Genomic DNA, 17,068 nt, shown 5'->3' with positions numbered 1-17,068 from the left:
AGAAGCCGGTTCAAATTACACCAGCTTAGCTTTGCTCCAGGGAGGTGCTGCCTCCAACCAGTGTCACTGGGGTCTGAGTCAGCTTCCAGGTATAAAGTGCTCTTTCAGAGGAACAAGCTCAATTTTTTAATACCTGGAAGATATTGCCGGCCTGGAGGGTGGATGCATGCAAGGCTGATGCCTTTTCGCTTCCTTGCAGCAAACCTTCATCAGTCTAGGAATAGTACCTCGTAGGGGCTGCACAAAATCATATAGATAATATGTTAAACTTATTTTTTCCTGTACAGCAGCAATATATTATGGTTTGTTCGAACTCGGGGACTAGAGACAAGTTCAACAGCGGTAAAGCATTAGGGTTTAGAAGGGTTTTCACTGGAGAAATGAATCCTCTGTTTAGAAATGTTTGAAACATAAATGTGCTAATGCATTTAAAATGGTTTTGATTATTTAGGAAGGCTTGTTCATCCAAGTTTTCTACAAGTGCACTAATTTTTGGGGAGCTTCCTACAGCCACGGAGATGTCTAGGTAAGCATTGCAATGATGCACTGTTTAAAATCATTAGAGGAAAAGCTGTAGATTCAGCAAGCATCATTGCATGCTCTTTCCTCAAGAAATGTATGTCAGGCAGAGCATCTGCTTCATTCACATTTTATTTACTGTTTTCTAAAATACATATTAGTAACAGTTCAGTTAAGTAAGTAAAAGAGTTACAGGCAGAGAAATGCAACCAGATTTTTAAATGTGATGGCCCTACAGGCTCTCTGTGAAAGTGGTAAGAAATAAAACCCATCTTTTGACACTTTCCAAATAGTAATCATTCAAAAGCATGGCTTTTAGTGAATTTGGGACCAAATTCTGATCAACGGGAAAATCCTACAGTTAGGAGTAGGAACAAGAAAATAAGAGGGAGGGGAATGGCGAGAGGAGGAAGAGAAAAGGAATTATTCCATACAGCCCTCCCCTATAGCTCCTTTTTTTCTGAATTCATACAGAAACCATCCCTTATGTTATTCCCAAGCAAATCTGAGAGCATGATCTGCATATTTATGCTCGATCCAGCCCTTCTCACACAGAATATCTACATGACTGGCTGTGCTAATTCACATATGAGACTTTTACTGAGAGGGCCACCCATTAGCACTGGTTGTACCCTGCATGTTTGTGACCATCAGTGTGTGGATACGGGAATCATTACAGAACGGCAGTTAAATATTTCAAAATAGGTAGAAATTCTGAGCAGTGACACCAAATTCAAAGGGATGGGGTGAAAATGAAACTCCCCAAAGGATCTTCTTCATAACTTCTCCATTTATCTGTGAAGTATCAGAAGATCCTAGATTTATTTTCCACAGCCTATGGCATGGGCTGAAGGCAGTATTTATCACTCCCGTCAGCCTTATATACGGACCCCACCGGCCTTCCCTAGAGTGGAAATAAAGCTGACTGATTGCAGGTATTTACTGCCATTGAACTCGCGCAGCAATTTATATTCAGCAACCCACTTAAAATATGGGTAACTACAACAGTGCATATGTTTGGTGATTTAAAGCACATGCAAACTGAAGCAAAGCTGTCTACTCCTGACAGGTTACTAGCATAATTCTTGGCATGACCAATACTTAAGTTGCATAATAGGAGATTAAAACTGGAAAGGACCAGTGAGTCATGCCAATTGCGGCCTCCTTCCGTAGCAAAATCTTTGTCTCCATTGTTATCTTGCTGGGTTTTTTCCTGAACATATCAAGATTCTCTATTATCTCCCTTCTAAGTCCTGGATTTCTTGTTAACATGTGAATTCTTCCAGGTCTAACTTTTTACACCTATTTCTTTTATTTCCCTGCCATCACCTGCAGCAACAAATACTCCTCTCACTGTCTCCTAATGACCCTTGACAACAGCTGCAGGAACGAAAGATGTCTTAGTATTTATGTATGGTTTCAGTCCCTTCATTATAACTGGATATTGATATTTATAACTGGATATTGATATTTAAGAGCTATCAAGCCTAAAAACACAGAGAAATCCATGAGTGAGTCTTTCTGGACTCCACGAAGAGGCTTCATAATGATCTTTTTGTCATGTAAGAAATCCCACTGTGCTATGCACATGCCCATATCCAAAAATGCTATTAGGCTACAGCTAATAACTTATTTATCATCTGTGCTAACTCTGGTATTTTTCTGCTCTAACACTATTGATTTCTCCATTCAGTGCCTCTCTCAGCATTTCGGCCATTTAAAAAAAAGTGCAGGACTTACTTAGCCTCATTTTGTAGATGAAGTTTTTGAGGGAGACAGGCATATGGCAGAATCAGAACAGGAGTTACGCACCGAGACGTGGAAGAAAGCATGCTTCAAACTTTAAAAGGAAAAAACCTCACTAGATCCTTTCCGTGTTCTCAGGCCCTTACAGGAAAAAAACTAGTTTGTTCTGAGAGTGAATATTCCCCTCAACAGTGAAATAATTTTTAGATGTTACTGCTAATAAATGCCAAGTGCTTGTCAGGACTAGTGATGGGGTTGCACTGTACTTAATACGGCTTTGTTTATGTTCACTTTAATTCAGGAAAACTCTTGCGAAGAAGAATTATCAGTGCTGTTGACTGGTAAAAAAAAACAAGTTACACCTCTAGGGCTCAGAAAGAGAAGGTAAACAAAAGCCAGCTATCTAGATAAAAAGGGAACAAATGTTTTGGAGAGAGAACATTCCTGTAAAAAGTCATTATAACGTAACTCACAGGCTGCAGAATTAAGGAGCAGCTATAAATTTACCTTAGTGTGTAGTCTGAAATAGCAACTGCGTTTGTATAACATATGTTTGACTGCAATCGCAGGTGATTCACCAGTTATTTCATGTACTCGATTAGCATGCAGAACGACTGTGGCATTATAAATAGTATCTCATGCTTAAAGATGTTTATTCTGCTTAGCAATTTAGAGGTATCTCAAGGTTTTCTATTCCTCCCAAAGCCTGTCTTCACTCATGTCTTTATACTTGTTGGAAATTTTGCATCTCTCTGCATATAGAAGAGAGATATTTTGCATCTCTCTGCATACTAATCACAGAATCATAGAATGGTTTGGGTTGTAAGGGACCTTTAAAGATCATCTAGCTCCAACCCCCCTGCAGGGACATCTTCAACTAGACCAGGTTGCTCAAAGCCCCATCCAACCTGGCCTTGAACACTTCCAGGGATGGGGCATCCACAACTTCTCTGGGCAACTTGTTCCAGTGTCTCGCCACCCTCATAGTGAAGAATATCTTCCTTATATCTAATCTAAATCTACCCTCTTAAAAGCCATTACCCCTTGTCCTATCACTACATGCCCTTGTAAAAAGTCCCTCTCCAGCTTTCTTGTAGGACCCCTTCAGATACTGGAAGGCTGCTATAAGGTCTCTGTGGAGCCTTCTCTTCTCCAGGCTGAACAACCCCAACTCTCTCAGCCTGTCTTCATAGGAGAGGTGCTCCAGCTCTCTGATCACCTTCGTGGTCCTTGTCTGGACCCGCTCCAACAGGTCCATGTCCTTCCTGTGCTGAGGACCCCAGAGCTGGATGCAGTACTGCAGGGGGGGTCTCACCAGAGAAGAGTAGAGGGGCAGAATCCCCTCCCTCGCCCTGCTGGCCACGCTGCTTTTGATGCAGCCCAGGATACGGTTGGCTTTCTGGGCTGCAAGTGCACGTTGCCAGGTCATGCTGAGCTTCTCATCAACCAACACCCCTAAGTCCTTCTCCTCAGGGCTGCTCTCAATCCATTCTCCACCCAGCCTGTATTTGTGCGTGGGATTGCCCTGACCCATGTGCAGGACCTTGCACTTGTTGAACTTCATGAGGTTCGCACGGGCCCACCTCTCAAGCATGTCAAGGTCGCTCTGGATGGCACCCCTTCCCTCCAGCATGTTGACTGCACCACACATAATAAATGACAGAGATTTGTGGCCAACCATACCTTTGCCTGATTTAGTTACCTGAGCGCAGATAAATGTGTATTCAAGTGGTCTGTCTTTTGCATAATAGACAGATGGGTTAAATAACTCCCGGAGAAGACCCAGGTTCCGTTCTCTCCTCAGTCTGGGGGGATTCAGACCCATATTTCTATGTCAGCAGAATTACCCCAGTTACTGTCTAGGCCAGGTTGGGGCACTCTTCTTTTCTTGTTTAGACATTTAAGAAACTGTGTAACTGCTTTTAGTGTGGGTGCTGCTACAGTCCGAAGAAAAGAAAAGGGGATGGGGGCAAAGGGGAAGAGTAAATGCTCTAGATTAAGCTATGCATAATGCTTCTGGAGACGCCTCTTAACATGCCTTTCACCAGAAAATGCAGTAATGATTCAACTCTCCCAGGGAATATTTTTATTTTGCTGAAACTGAATGGAGCAGTACCAATCCAGAGCTCTAAAGGGTGTAGATCAGACTTCTTCCCCCCTCCAAATGAGATTTAAGCCCACTGCTCTTGCCCTTGGACAAACTCAAGCTGACAGGGAACAAATTACTACGGATAAGTATTATTTTAGTCCTGACATACAAGAACTCCTGCTACAGACCATTTAAAATCTACTCTCAAGGGCATGGGCTAAAAAGAAACACTGCCAACAGCCCCCAGAAGCTCTGTTAGCATAAATCCAGCAAAGGCACATCTGTTTCAAGGCATAGATTTGATGAAAGAGGGTTCATGTATGGTAACATGATCATAATCAGATCATAATCATAGATCATCACTGTGAATGTCCAACTGACTGGCAAACTCGTGTCAGAAATAAGATTCACACAGGACTTGCTTTGCTTTGTCAGTGGCCTGCAGCAACCCCTGGAACAGATTACTCCTGCTTTATAATTCAGGACAGGGATGGGGGGAAAAAAGTTCTTCCTAATGCAACTAAAACTAGAACAACATGGTGACTCAGGTTGGAATTTAGCCACAAAATCCTGTTTACAATCCTCAAAATTCACAAAACTTGCCAGGCTTAATGGCTCTGAGGGCTTCAAGCCCAGTCAGTGCTTCCTAACAAAATGGTCCCATGTATATCATACTGGTTTAGCACCAAGTCAGACAGGAGAAATGGTTTGTAACAGGCTGCCAATAGCTGCAGAATGTGCATTTTTACCATCAGCATAGTGATTTGTGTTGTTCATGCAATTACAGCTTGGGACAGTAGAAAGATATTTATCTCACTGTATTTTACAACAGTAGCAAAACGCTTCTTTATGCTTGTTCACAGGTCAGCTTAATGTAACGACAGACTAGTTACTTTGGGAAACAAGAACATGAGCAATACTGAGCTTTGCAGCCCTGTGCTAAGAACTTTTGGAAGCACTAAAATTCTAAATACAAAATTTGGTTATTGCATTTTCCCTTCTATCTCATTAGAGATAACTGGCAATGTTCCAGAGGGTCTCTCATGCACACGTAGCAATCTGGTTAGGGAAAGACAGCTAAGATACTTTTAAACATAATTAGCTGAGAATGAACCACCTTGAATGTGGCACAAATGATGCTTAGAGCCAACATGCGGCTAGTGGATTATGATCTTCATTATAGCACAGACCGGGCTGGTAGGAAAGAGCTTGACCATTGTCATCACCTCTGGTTTCCCATTGCTTTACCTCTGACAATCTGACACTAAAGCCAAGCAAGCGGGTAAAATGCTAGCTTAGTGATCTGACCATTTCGCAATGATGTCAAAAATATGGCTCAATTCACTGGGATAGGAAAAGTGAGCCTCTGTTTTTGTAATTAAAAATACTAGGCGTAACCTGATGGGAATGTTGCCTTTTCAGATGGAATCCATCCTACCCAGAGAGCATCCCATGCATTCCAGGCACTTCTGAAGGGACATGTGCCCAAAAGAAGGCCACGTCCAGGCAGAAGAGGCTCAAATGTTTAGAAGATATTTGGGGGCCTCTGCCCCCAAATCTGTCTCCACCTCAGAAAGTTTCAGCAGCATCCTCCAGACAAATGTAAGATTGTAAGAGAAAGAAGAGGACTAGTTGTCTTGGATGCCTTTGGAATGTAAGAGTAAAGGTTTAAGAGCATCCAAAGCAAAGTTTCTCCACCAGCCACAATCTTCTCAGTTTGTAAGAACACCATTCTCTCTGCTGTGGATTCCTTGGTCATTCTCCGAGCAGTCATATCATTCAAACATGGCTTTCCTGAAAGCAGAACAGAGCAGGGGCTTCCTCGCAGGGTTCAGAAAAAAAAACATGTCAGCTTCAGATGGTGACAGAAATCCTTTGTTGAACCCAAACAGACAGGATCCCTTACTCATTTGCAGTTTGCACCATCCTTTACAGCTATATTGAGCGCGTGCATGTAGGGAGGCTTCTTCTGCGTGGATCTAGCCAAGCCTCTTGGATGCTCTGCACAGGTAATATGGCAAGGCATGGAGAATGCACCCACCGGGCTGTCCGCTGTGCTGCAGCTCCATGGCATCTTTCACTGCATCTGATCTCCAGATACCTTCCAAACTGTGATTACTGAACCCTCACATCGCCCTTGCAATATAGGTTAAGGATCACGCCCATTTTCCAACTGGAAAATGTAAGAAGGACAGAAGTTAAGTGATTTTCCCCACAATTGTACAGCAGGTCAGAGGTGGAGGCAGAGACAGAACCAATCCTTAGTTCAGGTGCTAGACAATATTCCTTCCATCTAGAATATGGACATATTCTGAAAGGTCGTATTGGTAAATACATTAAAGGAAAATCATCTCCCTGTTAGTGACTCTTAATCCAGGTAAGCATGATTCTGAATTAGGCTGTAAGTGTGTTTTAAAGGGAAACACTTAACCTGTGTTATCTCCATGCTGGCACCATAATAACCAACCATTCCTACTTGTACCGAATTAGGCGAATAATCTTATTATTCATGAAATCTGAAGTATGTGGATGAGAGGAATCTATGCAGAAACCATCACTCATGGCTATTTTTAGTACTTCTTCCACAAACACCTGGAAACTATTGATTTGCTTATTATCTGGCACCACCCAGAGTCTCTTTAAGTTCTGCCTGGTGTACTCCTCTTCGGGAAGGCCTTCCACACTTGCAACCCAATCCAAGGTCAAATGGTTGGGGTCCTGCAGGTAGCTGGATATTGAAGAGAGGTTTCCGTTGAAGCAATAGTAAAGTTTGGAACCGAGAAGCTTCAGGAACAGACATGATGTGGAGAAGATATGAGCACTGAACACTTCCATGTTGGAGGAAGACAGGCTGTAGATCTGGGGTGCTTCTCGGACGGTGAAGTGAACAGTCTGCGTCTTCTGATCAAGAGTGATGTTGAGCATGGCATTCTTCTCTGCTTTAGAAAGCTCCACCTCCTTCTCCTGCAAGGCCTCAATCAGTGGCTGAATTTGATAAAAATCTACCTCCCGTCGAAGTAAGCCCATTTCCTGAAAGTCTTCAGGGAGGTCCAAGTGAGAAGTTCGTAAGAAGTTCAGGATATAGCGGAAGATTTTGCCATCTCTGTCGATAAAGCAGTTGCCTTGGCTGTCCTTCTTGGTTGGGATCTTGCCACTAAACATGGCCCCCAGCATGGAGTCTGGAAAGCTAGTCAGGGTGGACAGAGAGGTGGTATAGAGCTTTCCTCCAACATTGAGCGTGATGGGTTCTGACATGATGGAAAAGTCACGATGCTGGGACTAATTCTAAAAAAAAAAAAAAAAATCCAACACCACACATTTAGTTGCATTTACCTGTTTGAAAGGTTAAACTACAGAGATAAAGAGTCCTAAATATATAAGGGTAACTACATGGCAAGAATTCATCATAGAAATTAGAAGTAGGGAATTACTTTTGGAGGTTGTATCTTGAGAACAAGTGTAAGGATATTTTTTCTCCCAATAGACTTGAACAGGACTTTGTTTAGTTCAGTTTAGTGCCAGAAATCATGAGTCTTCCAAAACTTTCCAATCAGGCTGGAAGTGAAATCTCTCCCACAGATGCCTACAGCAGAATGACTGCTGACTTCAAAGCAAGAGTTGTGTCCTGGGCTCACCTGATCCCATGTGCCTCATGAACACAGAATGTAGAGGAGAAAAAAAGGACAGGACAAGAACTAGACACATCCCAACATCCTCCATGGCATCCGAAGATATAATTAAAGCAACAAAGCTGTTGCAGCAGAATCCCCTGACACACATTTGAGTGCAATCAGCCTAGCAGGGAGCCAGCGAGCAGTGCTGCTGTAAGCATGCGACAGTCTGCAGTTCCATTCAGTAAAAAAAATAGCAGGCTTTCTCCTTCCAACGTGCTTTACCTTAGGAAACATTTCCTAATTAATTAGGGCCATATCCCAGTTGACGTAGTTTCCATGCAGCTTCTCTGCAATCAGCTGAGAGGAACCGAGGATGCGATTTTATGGTGCAGTTAAGCATCGCTGCCTCTGGAAGGGACAGACCTCCCTTTGCCCTCCACCATACCTTCCTCCTCTTTTATGCCCGCTCTGGCACTTATCTGACCCCACAGTGAGCCAGTTTAGGGAGAAAAACCATCATTTTCTATTCAGGATATGTTGCTGCTACATTTTGAAACCAGATGAATGCCAGGGCTGGTGCAAGGGAAGAGGAAGGAGCTACGTAGCCCTTTCCATTGCAGATCAGCTCAGCTGCCTTGAAAAGCTGGGCCCTCATTCCTGCTAGCTGAGGACCTGCAAATCTCTTTTTCCTTGTTTGCTGAACCCAAATCAGTCAACAGTTCATTCCCAGTTTTATTGTTGACTTAATCAGCAGGAAACCCATCAGTGTTTGCTTGCAGAGGTAGGAGGTAGCTCTTGCTGTCGTAACTACGGTCATTTAACAGAATGCCAAAGCTGCCAAACAGCTCCCTTAAAATTAAATTTAAGTGCAGGCATTTTCCTGGCTAGTCATGGAATAATCATAGACACTATGACACTATTATCAGCTCCGGAGTCACAGCAAAATGCAGATAGGAAAAACGTCATCTTGTGCTGGAAAATAAATTCTGTTATGGCTGCTAGAACTCAAATCATGGGGGTAATGGCATCCTAAAACAAATACGCCTCTAGATAGCAAGCACATTTTGCTATGAAAGACTTGCTCACCCTAAGGCAGGTAATGAACAGGTCAAAGGAGAATCTGTATTTCACTTCTAGTTTAAGACTAACATTCCACTCTGCTCTTTAGCCCACTTTAGCCCTTAGCACACAGGGTCTATCTCACTGCACAACAGTTAATGGAAAGAAGCAGATCTCTAAATCCACGGAGTGCTTTGCCTGTGTATCCCTTAGTCCCATGTATCCAACAAAATTGGCAAATAAAGACGCATGCGTAGACCAACACAACACCCCCTCTACGCCCATGACCAAAGACCATCCTTGTGACTGACCTCAGCCAAATATACCCTAGAAAAAACTGTTTGTCCAGTGCTAAACTCCCCTTAGCGCTGTAGTGTCAGCGTACTTCCCACTCTTGAAGACTTCTACCCAATTTAGAGTCAAGAGCTGTTTAAAACTGATCATATAGAGGCTTCAACTGGTCTAATTCTGTAGTACGAGTGGCTGCCATGTATTTTTTCCCCTAAGGGCTCGCAATATGTCTGTAAAAGTGTTGCTACAAGCACAATCTGACATTCACAAAACCAGCCTAAAATGGATTTTACTTTTTTTCAAGTTTCATCAAACAGAAGTGTTCCCTACATCTCCCTGCAAATAACACAGCCTGTAGAAGCAGGATTGATAGTGACCCCAAGGCCAAGTTCGTTGCTTCCCATCTCTGCTAGCCCTCAGGCTGCTTTAGACTAAACAACCCAAATTTTTCTGTTCTTTCTTCATGGGTCATGTTTTCAGACTTTTGAGCACAAGCCTGCTTATCTACACCATAGGAGTAGTTTTCTCACGCTCTCTACCAGCCTGAGCCAGCTCCAGAGCGAGATGTTTCCCCTCGACGTGTATGTGACAGGCTTCACTTGGCAGAGCCCATTGTCAAAAGTCATGACCTAAAGACCACCGGATGGTCCAAAGATACAGATTTTCATTTCAAACTCAACATCCACCCTAGGTTTATTCTGATGCAAAGACTCACTGGCTATGTAAGCTGAATGAGAGGCAGACGTCTCAGTCCACGCTGAACAGATAATGTTAAAATATCTTGTAACTGGTTTCTTTTCAGCAGTCTCAAAAGGGAGGCTGCCAACAAAATATGGCAGTAACATGAGCTCTTCGAAGCTGAAGACCACGTCTATGCTGCCCGCAACAGCATCAGAAATTTGACCAAGCTTTAGCTCCGGCGTTGGAAAAGTTGTTGGCGTAGTAGCACAGAGCTCGGCAGACATGGCGTTACCCCCTCCCCGTGTGGGCTCTGCTCCTCTCCCACCTCTGGACACTGCTCAGACACGTGCCCTGACCAGCCTATTCTGTTTATGGCTATTCTGCAGTCTACAGACCCATACAGGCTGGATTTCAGTCTCCCAGGACACCAGCTTGCTTTTATTGTGGACCTCCCCACTGCCCCCGCACCGGATTAAATTTCAAACATTTAATGATGAAAACATCTGGCCCATGGATAAGGCTGCGGGATAACTATTCCACAGCTGTCGTTCATAAAGTGGAATCAAGATATGACAAGTTAATCATCTGCTTTTGCCTAATTGATCCCATTACTTGCAAGTTTATATCTTCATAGTGTGAAGATGAATCCGATAATCTGGCAACCTCGGAAGACCCAAAACTGCAGCACAAATGAGCACACGTGTCTACTGGATTCATCATCAACCTGGACTTAATGCATTGACCAACGCACTTGACAGTAGCTGGGGAAAGAAAGTAAATCTTTGCTGCTTTTTTCTCATAAACTTGTTTATGAAAAAAATTTTTCATAAACCCATTAAAATTAAATGGGTTGTCAGTTTTCTCTCTTTGCTCATCCAACCAGCATTTGCAGTCCCTACACCGGTTTATCAGGCCTGGGTACTTTTCTAATGCAATAGAAAGGTTCTCCAAGAATACAGCACGGAAATCACTTCTGCTTGGTGGCATTTCCACAAAGAAGAGGTACCAAGATGTTGTAGTAGTCCCTTTCTAGCTCAAACGGAATCCAATACATAGCATTAGTAGCAAGGCTTGTTAAAGCCTCAGGCCGCAAGCTGTGAACTTTCACCCAGATTCGCTGACCATATACTGAACTTTTACGTAGCTATATGAAGGACAGCCCCCGAAACCAGCGCAAACCGGAAAGATAAGGAAGCTACAATTTTCAGCAGAAGCTACAACCTTAGAGATAAGGGAAGAAACGGCCCGCCTAGAGACCATGAAAGGACCCGATGAAGAATGGGAAGACCTCAAACCCTAATATTGTTATTGGTCTGAACTGTCTTGTGAGGGGAGGGAAACTTAAATTGTAAGGGTGTAATTCCCCAGGGATTTCTTTGTTGGGGGTCCCTCTCCGGAGGCACCCAGCTCGCGCCGTTTTTACCGCTGTACCAATCAATAAATTCGCCTGGCATACGTCGTATCGGAGACTGCTTTGGGAGACCTTGGGTAGAGCCAGAGGGGAGAGAAAGCACCCGAGCGTGAGTGTGTGTGTGAGCGAGGAGTCGAAGAGGGGCACCCGTCGGCTCCGTGGAGCTGCTGCCGCGAGGGGACTCCGGTCCGAGCAGTTAAAGTCTCGGGTGGTGAGTGTGCGACTCCTGAATGGTGTGTGAGTGCTCGGGCAGCGGCTTCTCCTTGAACGAAGAGAGCATCTGATCTTGGACACAGGTGGCTATAACCTGCAGTCACCAAGGACAAGTACGAATTGGGTTACGGTTCTTGGAAGCAGAGAATTACAGTAAAGCCTTTCGTGTAGCTGCTCCCCAAGTAGCAGTTAAAATTCATTCAAATTACATCAGCTAGAGACCTAATTTGAGAGTTGAAGATGCGAATTTGGCCGAAGAGGACAGGATTGATTTTGTGCTTTTAGAGTGAGTTGTATTTAAATACATCTTTCTTTTTAAAACAGATGTATTTAATATCATGGGGGAAAAAAATTCTATGGTTGATTTAAAGTCGTAATTTTTTCAGGTGATGTAAATTGAGAGAAATGAGCAGTGGTGAACTTTTTGGAAAAGTCAAACTCCTGAACAGAAGCTGCTGTCTGAGCATCTGAGCATTTCAACCAACTAGGGCTTGTAAATTTTAACTTGGGTTTTACTCACAGGAGCATCCTGAACAGAGGCATAGAGAACATTTCTGTAACAATCTTCTACCCCATGAGTTCAGCTCAGCAAATAATTGGTTCGAACCTGGGAGAGTGATGAGGGTTGACACAGCAGGAAGGTATGAAAGAGCACGTGAAATGACAAAATCTGCCTGTTTTCACTTATCAACGTCTTCACGTATTTAGAACCATCAGCTCGCAGTTCCTTCATTATCCATAACACTGCCTTTGTTTAATCATTTTAAATGTAGAACAGGTTTGGAGAAAGTTATTTCCCCTCTTATGTATTCATCACATTTAAGAGTGCTTTAATTAGCTAATAAATAAAATTCTGTATACATAATTTAACTGAGTGCCTGTTTTACCCAACTTGGCAAAAAACCCCAAGTGTACAAGTAATCACAAAAAAACAAAAAAAGCATTAGTTGCAATTTGCCAACATAAGTAAAACGTAAAGGAATGGCACAAATATTACTACGTATTTAACCACTCTGAAAAATGGGTACAGCTGTAGTCTATCCTTTTTAGCCAAAAAATGCAGTTTAATGGAAAGTCTAAAGTTACAAATATGTTTATATGGTTTTCAAAGAGACATGGATCTTTCCTTAAGACATACATACATACACACATATATAAAGCCAATTTTTAACAGGATTTTTCTGGTTACTTATTCAGATAAAAAATGGTAACTTAGATCATTCCAGTGAAAAATAATCTACCCTGAAACAGCAAGTTGATGAAACACCAAAGAGATATGGTATACCTGGTTCTGTTTAACAGTCTCATTGAGAATTTGAAGAAAACTCTCTCTGCATTAACAAAATAAAGCTCATACTAGGTTAGCCAAAGCTATAAATACCAGCAGGGCAGATAAAAGATACTAAACAGATCAGAAGACAAAACAAGAAGTTTTTATTTGGGAAAATGTGTAGCAATGCCTTGATTTCCCTGACAAGTAAACCCAAATACAAGTATTTCTTGGGAAAATATTGCTTGGGAAAAGCAGCAGTAATCGATTGCAAACACAGATTTCACTTTACAAATGACAGGGGAGGAACACGAATCAATTCTTTGGGATTTCAGAGGCAACGCCTAAGACAGGGTTAACAGGCTGATCCTTGTGTTGTTCAGAGGATCTCATTAATGAAATTAAACACAGAGCAGCAAAGCAAGAGCGATCTGTAATCTGGTAGGAGTGGATCACGAGGATTTGTTAAAACAGGGTTTCCAAAGTTCATCCCACAGGTTGCTTACGGCCTCGGAAGCCGTTATGCGTGGCATTAAAGGTATTAAAAGCTGTAGCATCCCCTGAAAAATGAGTTAACGGATGCTGTGACAGCAACAGGGTCTTTTGCTGCCAGACGTGGTGATATGTGGCTATTTACACAGTCATTGCCCCTGGTTTTAATTTTAGATGTAAGGTATTACACTGCTGGTTAATTTTATAGTGTAGCCTTTAATAGCCCACCCATAAAACATCCCTCCACGACCAAAACTTTGGAAACCTGTATTTAAGACAGTGAAATATGTGCAGCTTCATTAAGAAATAGTGGAGGAGTAACAATGAACTGCTAAGTACATACACAGGGGAAAAAAAAAAAAAAAAGATGAATTATTTAGGCTGGCACAATGAAGGATGCCTAAGTGGCAATAAAATTAAAGCAAGCCAGGGACCATTTCTGCTAAGCATCAGGAAGAGCAGCCAAACTAAAAACCTCTCTGGCTTTTTGAGTATTGCCCAAGAGAGCTGGTGAAAGCCACATCAGCTGGATAAACGTTACGAGAGAGAGATCAGGTAATGCATTATAGGAAGTAATTCTGCATTGGGAGGGGCAGGATTGATTTCAGCTAAAAAGGAGGTATGAAAAAAATGTATCTGGGCACCTGTATGGCAGCTGGGGACTTTAAATGTGGTTCAGCGGGAGAAGATGGTTGTTCGGAGGATGGGGTTCCAGTCTGCTTCATTAGAGTGCATTAATGGCAAACACATCATCAGGCAAAGATACTTCTTTCTGCTCAGTGCTTGCCCTGCTTTGGGTTTTGCCCCAGATTCCCCACACTCGGCACATATCACTTTGCTCCATCGCATCTTACTGAAACCCGCGTTTCGGTTTGAGGTAAAAATTCAGTTTCCATGAAATACCTGAGTCCCGAGAAAAAAACCTTCATGAAATTGTGAACTCCAGATCTGGGCACACCCAGCCCCGTGGCACTTGCTGCGACTGTACTTGCAGACCAGTTTCATGCCTTGTCCCTTCTCAAGGGGACAATTTTGCAGAGGAAATCCAGACCCTTGGCTACCAGTTTGTGCCCTGCTGTGCTATGAGGACTGCAGACGAGGCAAGTTTGAAGCCTAGAAGTCACCCCATGAAAGACGGGAGAAAAATAATAATAAAAGAACAACAAAGGGAGGGCAGAAACAAAATAAATAGTATTTAGGGGATTAAAAAAAAAAAGATAAACTCAGCTGACCACTTACCTAAGCCAGCAGCAGCCAGTACGCATCAAGTGAGAGCTGGGTTTAAGGAAGGACTTGGGACAAAATCTGTCACAAGGACGGATTCACCCTCCCTTCACGTACCCCGACACACATTTATTTATCTCAGCTCATCCGCAACTACGAAAGGTTAAACATTTGCAATATGGTTTTTACCCCCTATATGCTTATAGTAATCTTAGAGAGGAAACCCCAGGTTTTCCCGTCGCTGCAGGACGGGCCCAGCTAATTTTGGACACTTGGTTAATATCAGCCCCTCCAATAAATATAGTGCAGCACTGCACTTAGAGGCTTAGAATTCAGTCGGTGAAGCAGAGCGTGGCGTGTCTGCCAGGAGCACTATAGCCCGAAATGCAGTGCCGGCGGGGGGCCAGCAGCTGCTTTTTGTTTCGGGACTGCTGTGAGCCACTGGAAATTTCCAGCCAGCGTTTGGGGAAAGGCCGCTCACCCCCGAGGCTGGCACGGAGGACACGGGTGACGAGCTCTGGGAAGGGACTCAAACTCCCAGCAGGCGCGTGGCAGGAAACAACAGCTCACCCTTCCCTTCTCGCTGGAAGACAGGATCGGTATCGATCTGCTGGCGGCTGCGATACCCGGCGATAGACAGGCCAACTATCCACCTTCGGAGAGCAGCTGCTTAGCCACCACTTATTTATATTTATTTATATTTAATCTTTTAACCGTGCTTCGTTAGACACAGAAACGCTCCTCTGCCAACGAGACGCACGGACAACGGGAAAGCGTGAACGGGAGTTTCATAACACCCCTGGTTTGTTGTGGGTGCGATGCTGTGTGTCCATCTCTTCCCAGACCTGCACCTTGATGCTCTTGAGCATCTCCTGGGCTGCTTGTTTAGGGATGCAGGTCAATGCAAAAGGCTGCGCATCCAGCTCTCTGCAGATGCTGAATTTAAGCAATAAAGAGAAGGGGGTAGGGATACGTGGGCAGGAAAATAGAGCTGGTGCCCAGTTCGTAAGAGGAAGGAGCAGTATAAAACAAAGGTCAGGTTCCTCTTGAGAGAAGAGGAATGAAAGCAGCAGTGCACGGCGGGGAGGAGGAAAAACGAAATGAAGGTTAATAGCTACTGAAGGAGAACGGAAGAAGACAAGATGGAGGGGGAGAGGGAGTGCAGAGCCAGAGAGATGCGGCTGCAGCGAGGTTTGGAGAATAAAAGCCAAAGCGCTGCGATGCTCGGCGCTCTCCTGGCATGACCTCCAACACCCGTGGGCTCAAGGGCTGCTGCGTGGGCAACGCAGATTCCCAGGCGGGCACTGCCACCGGCTGCCAGGAGAGAGCCCATCTGGGGTCTCATGGCAGCGGGAACATCACTTTTCCTTCCAAGCAGCTGATAGAACCCTTTGTACAGTCGAATATACCAATTTAATGCCAGCCCTGGCAAAGGTTTTCACTGATTTCTAATCTGTTGTCCCAGCATCCATCCCATCCCATAGGGTATCACTCGGCACCCTTGGAGTATCTTCCAGATACTCTTATTTCTTTCCCAGACCGCTCCACCCACACACATGGTAGACCACCACCTGCGTACTGCTTGATGCACGCGCGGGGTGGTTCAGCAATCCAGCATCCACCCCATCTCCCACGGACACCATCACTTCCAGGGTGGCCCTACAATTAAGAGGACAGCTAATTGCCAGCACGGATGCAGCTACACACTAGCAAAGAAGCACTCAGAAATAAAGAAATAACACTGACAAGGTAGATGCCATCCAGAATTAGACCCTCCGCAGGCTACGGCTCATGCATGTCGCCCAGCCGGCCCCACGCTGCCGTCTGGGCCTGGCTGCTGCTCGGCTGGATGCAGAGCCAACCCCCTGTGTGGGCATACAGGGCTTGGATTTGCTAAACCGCTCTTAGTCCTTTAATTTCAGAGATGTTTCACTGAAAGCGGGTGGGGGGGATGCAAAGTTTGCAGAGTGGCACTGAGCCCTACCCTGTTAAAGGGAACCATAGGTACAGCTCCTCCCTACATAGCCAGGCATTCGCACTATTAAATTAGCTTAAAATACTAAAAAAAATAACCCCCAAAGCAGTGGGTCACCCGTCCTTCCCGCATCCCACAGCGTTTCTCCGCGGAGCAGCAGCGCGGCTCCCCAGCCACCGATCCCCCCCGTGCCTCAGTTTCCCCACCTCGGAGGGGTTCCGATGGGGTGACCCCGGCCCTTCCCACTCCCCCCCCGCCAGCCGGGCGGATCCCCGTCCCGTCCCGTCCCGTCCCGTCCCATCCCATCCCATCCCATCCCCGCCGCGGTACCCACCTGCGCCCCCTCCAGCCGCCGAGCCCCGTCGCTCGCCGGGCGCCGCGGGAGGCGGAGGCGGGGGGCGGAGGAGGAGGAGGAGGAGGAGGAGGAGGAGGAGGAGGAGGAGAAGGAGGAGGAGGAAGCGGGGGCGCGGCTCGGCCCGGCCTG

The 17,068-nt window shown here is 44.7% G+C and overlaps 1 protein-coding gene across 1 annotated transcript; it reads right to left on the bottom strand.

Moving 5' to 3' along the window:
• Positions 1-3,840: 3,840 nt before the first annotated feature.
• On the bottom strand, positions 3,841-16,978 carry KCTD21 (potassium channel tetramerization domain containing 21). Its single transcript, XM_075491218.1, has 2 exons — positions 16,919-16,978; positions 3,841-7,639 (listed from the first exon to the last, which is right to left on the bottom strand). The coding sequence occupies exon 2, from the start codon at positions 7,607-7,609 to the stop codon at positions 6,827-6,829; it is 783 nt and encodes a 260-aa protein (XP_075347333.1). The 5' UTR covers positions 7,610-7,639; positions 16,919-16,978; the 3' UTR covers positions 3,841-6,826.
• Positions 16,979-17,068: the final 90 nt, after the last annotated feature.

This window comes from Mycteria americana, chromosome 1, assembly GCF_035582795.1.
Source record: "Mycteria americana isolate JAX WOST 10 ecotype Jacksonville Zoo and Gardens chromosome 1, USCA_MyAme_1.0, whole genome shotgun sequence".
Classification (NCBI taxonomy): domain Eukaryota; kingdom Metazoa; phylum Chordata; class Aves; order Ciconiiformes; family Ciconiidae; genus Mycteria; species Mycteria americana.
This window is presented reverse-complemented; position numbering and strand designations above follow the sequence as displayed.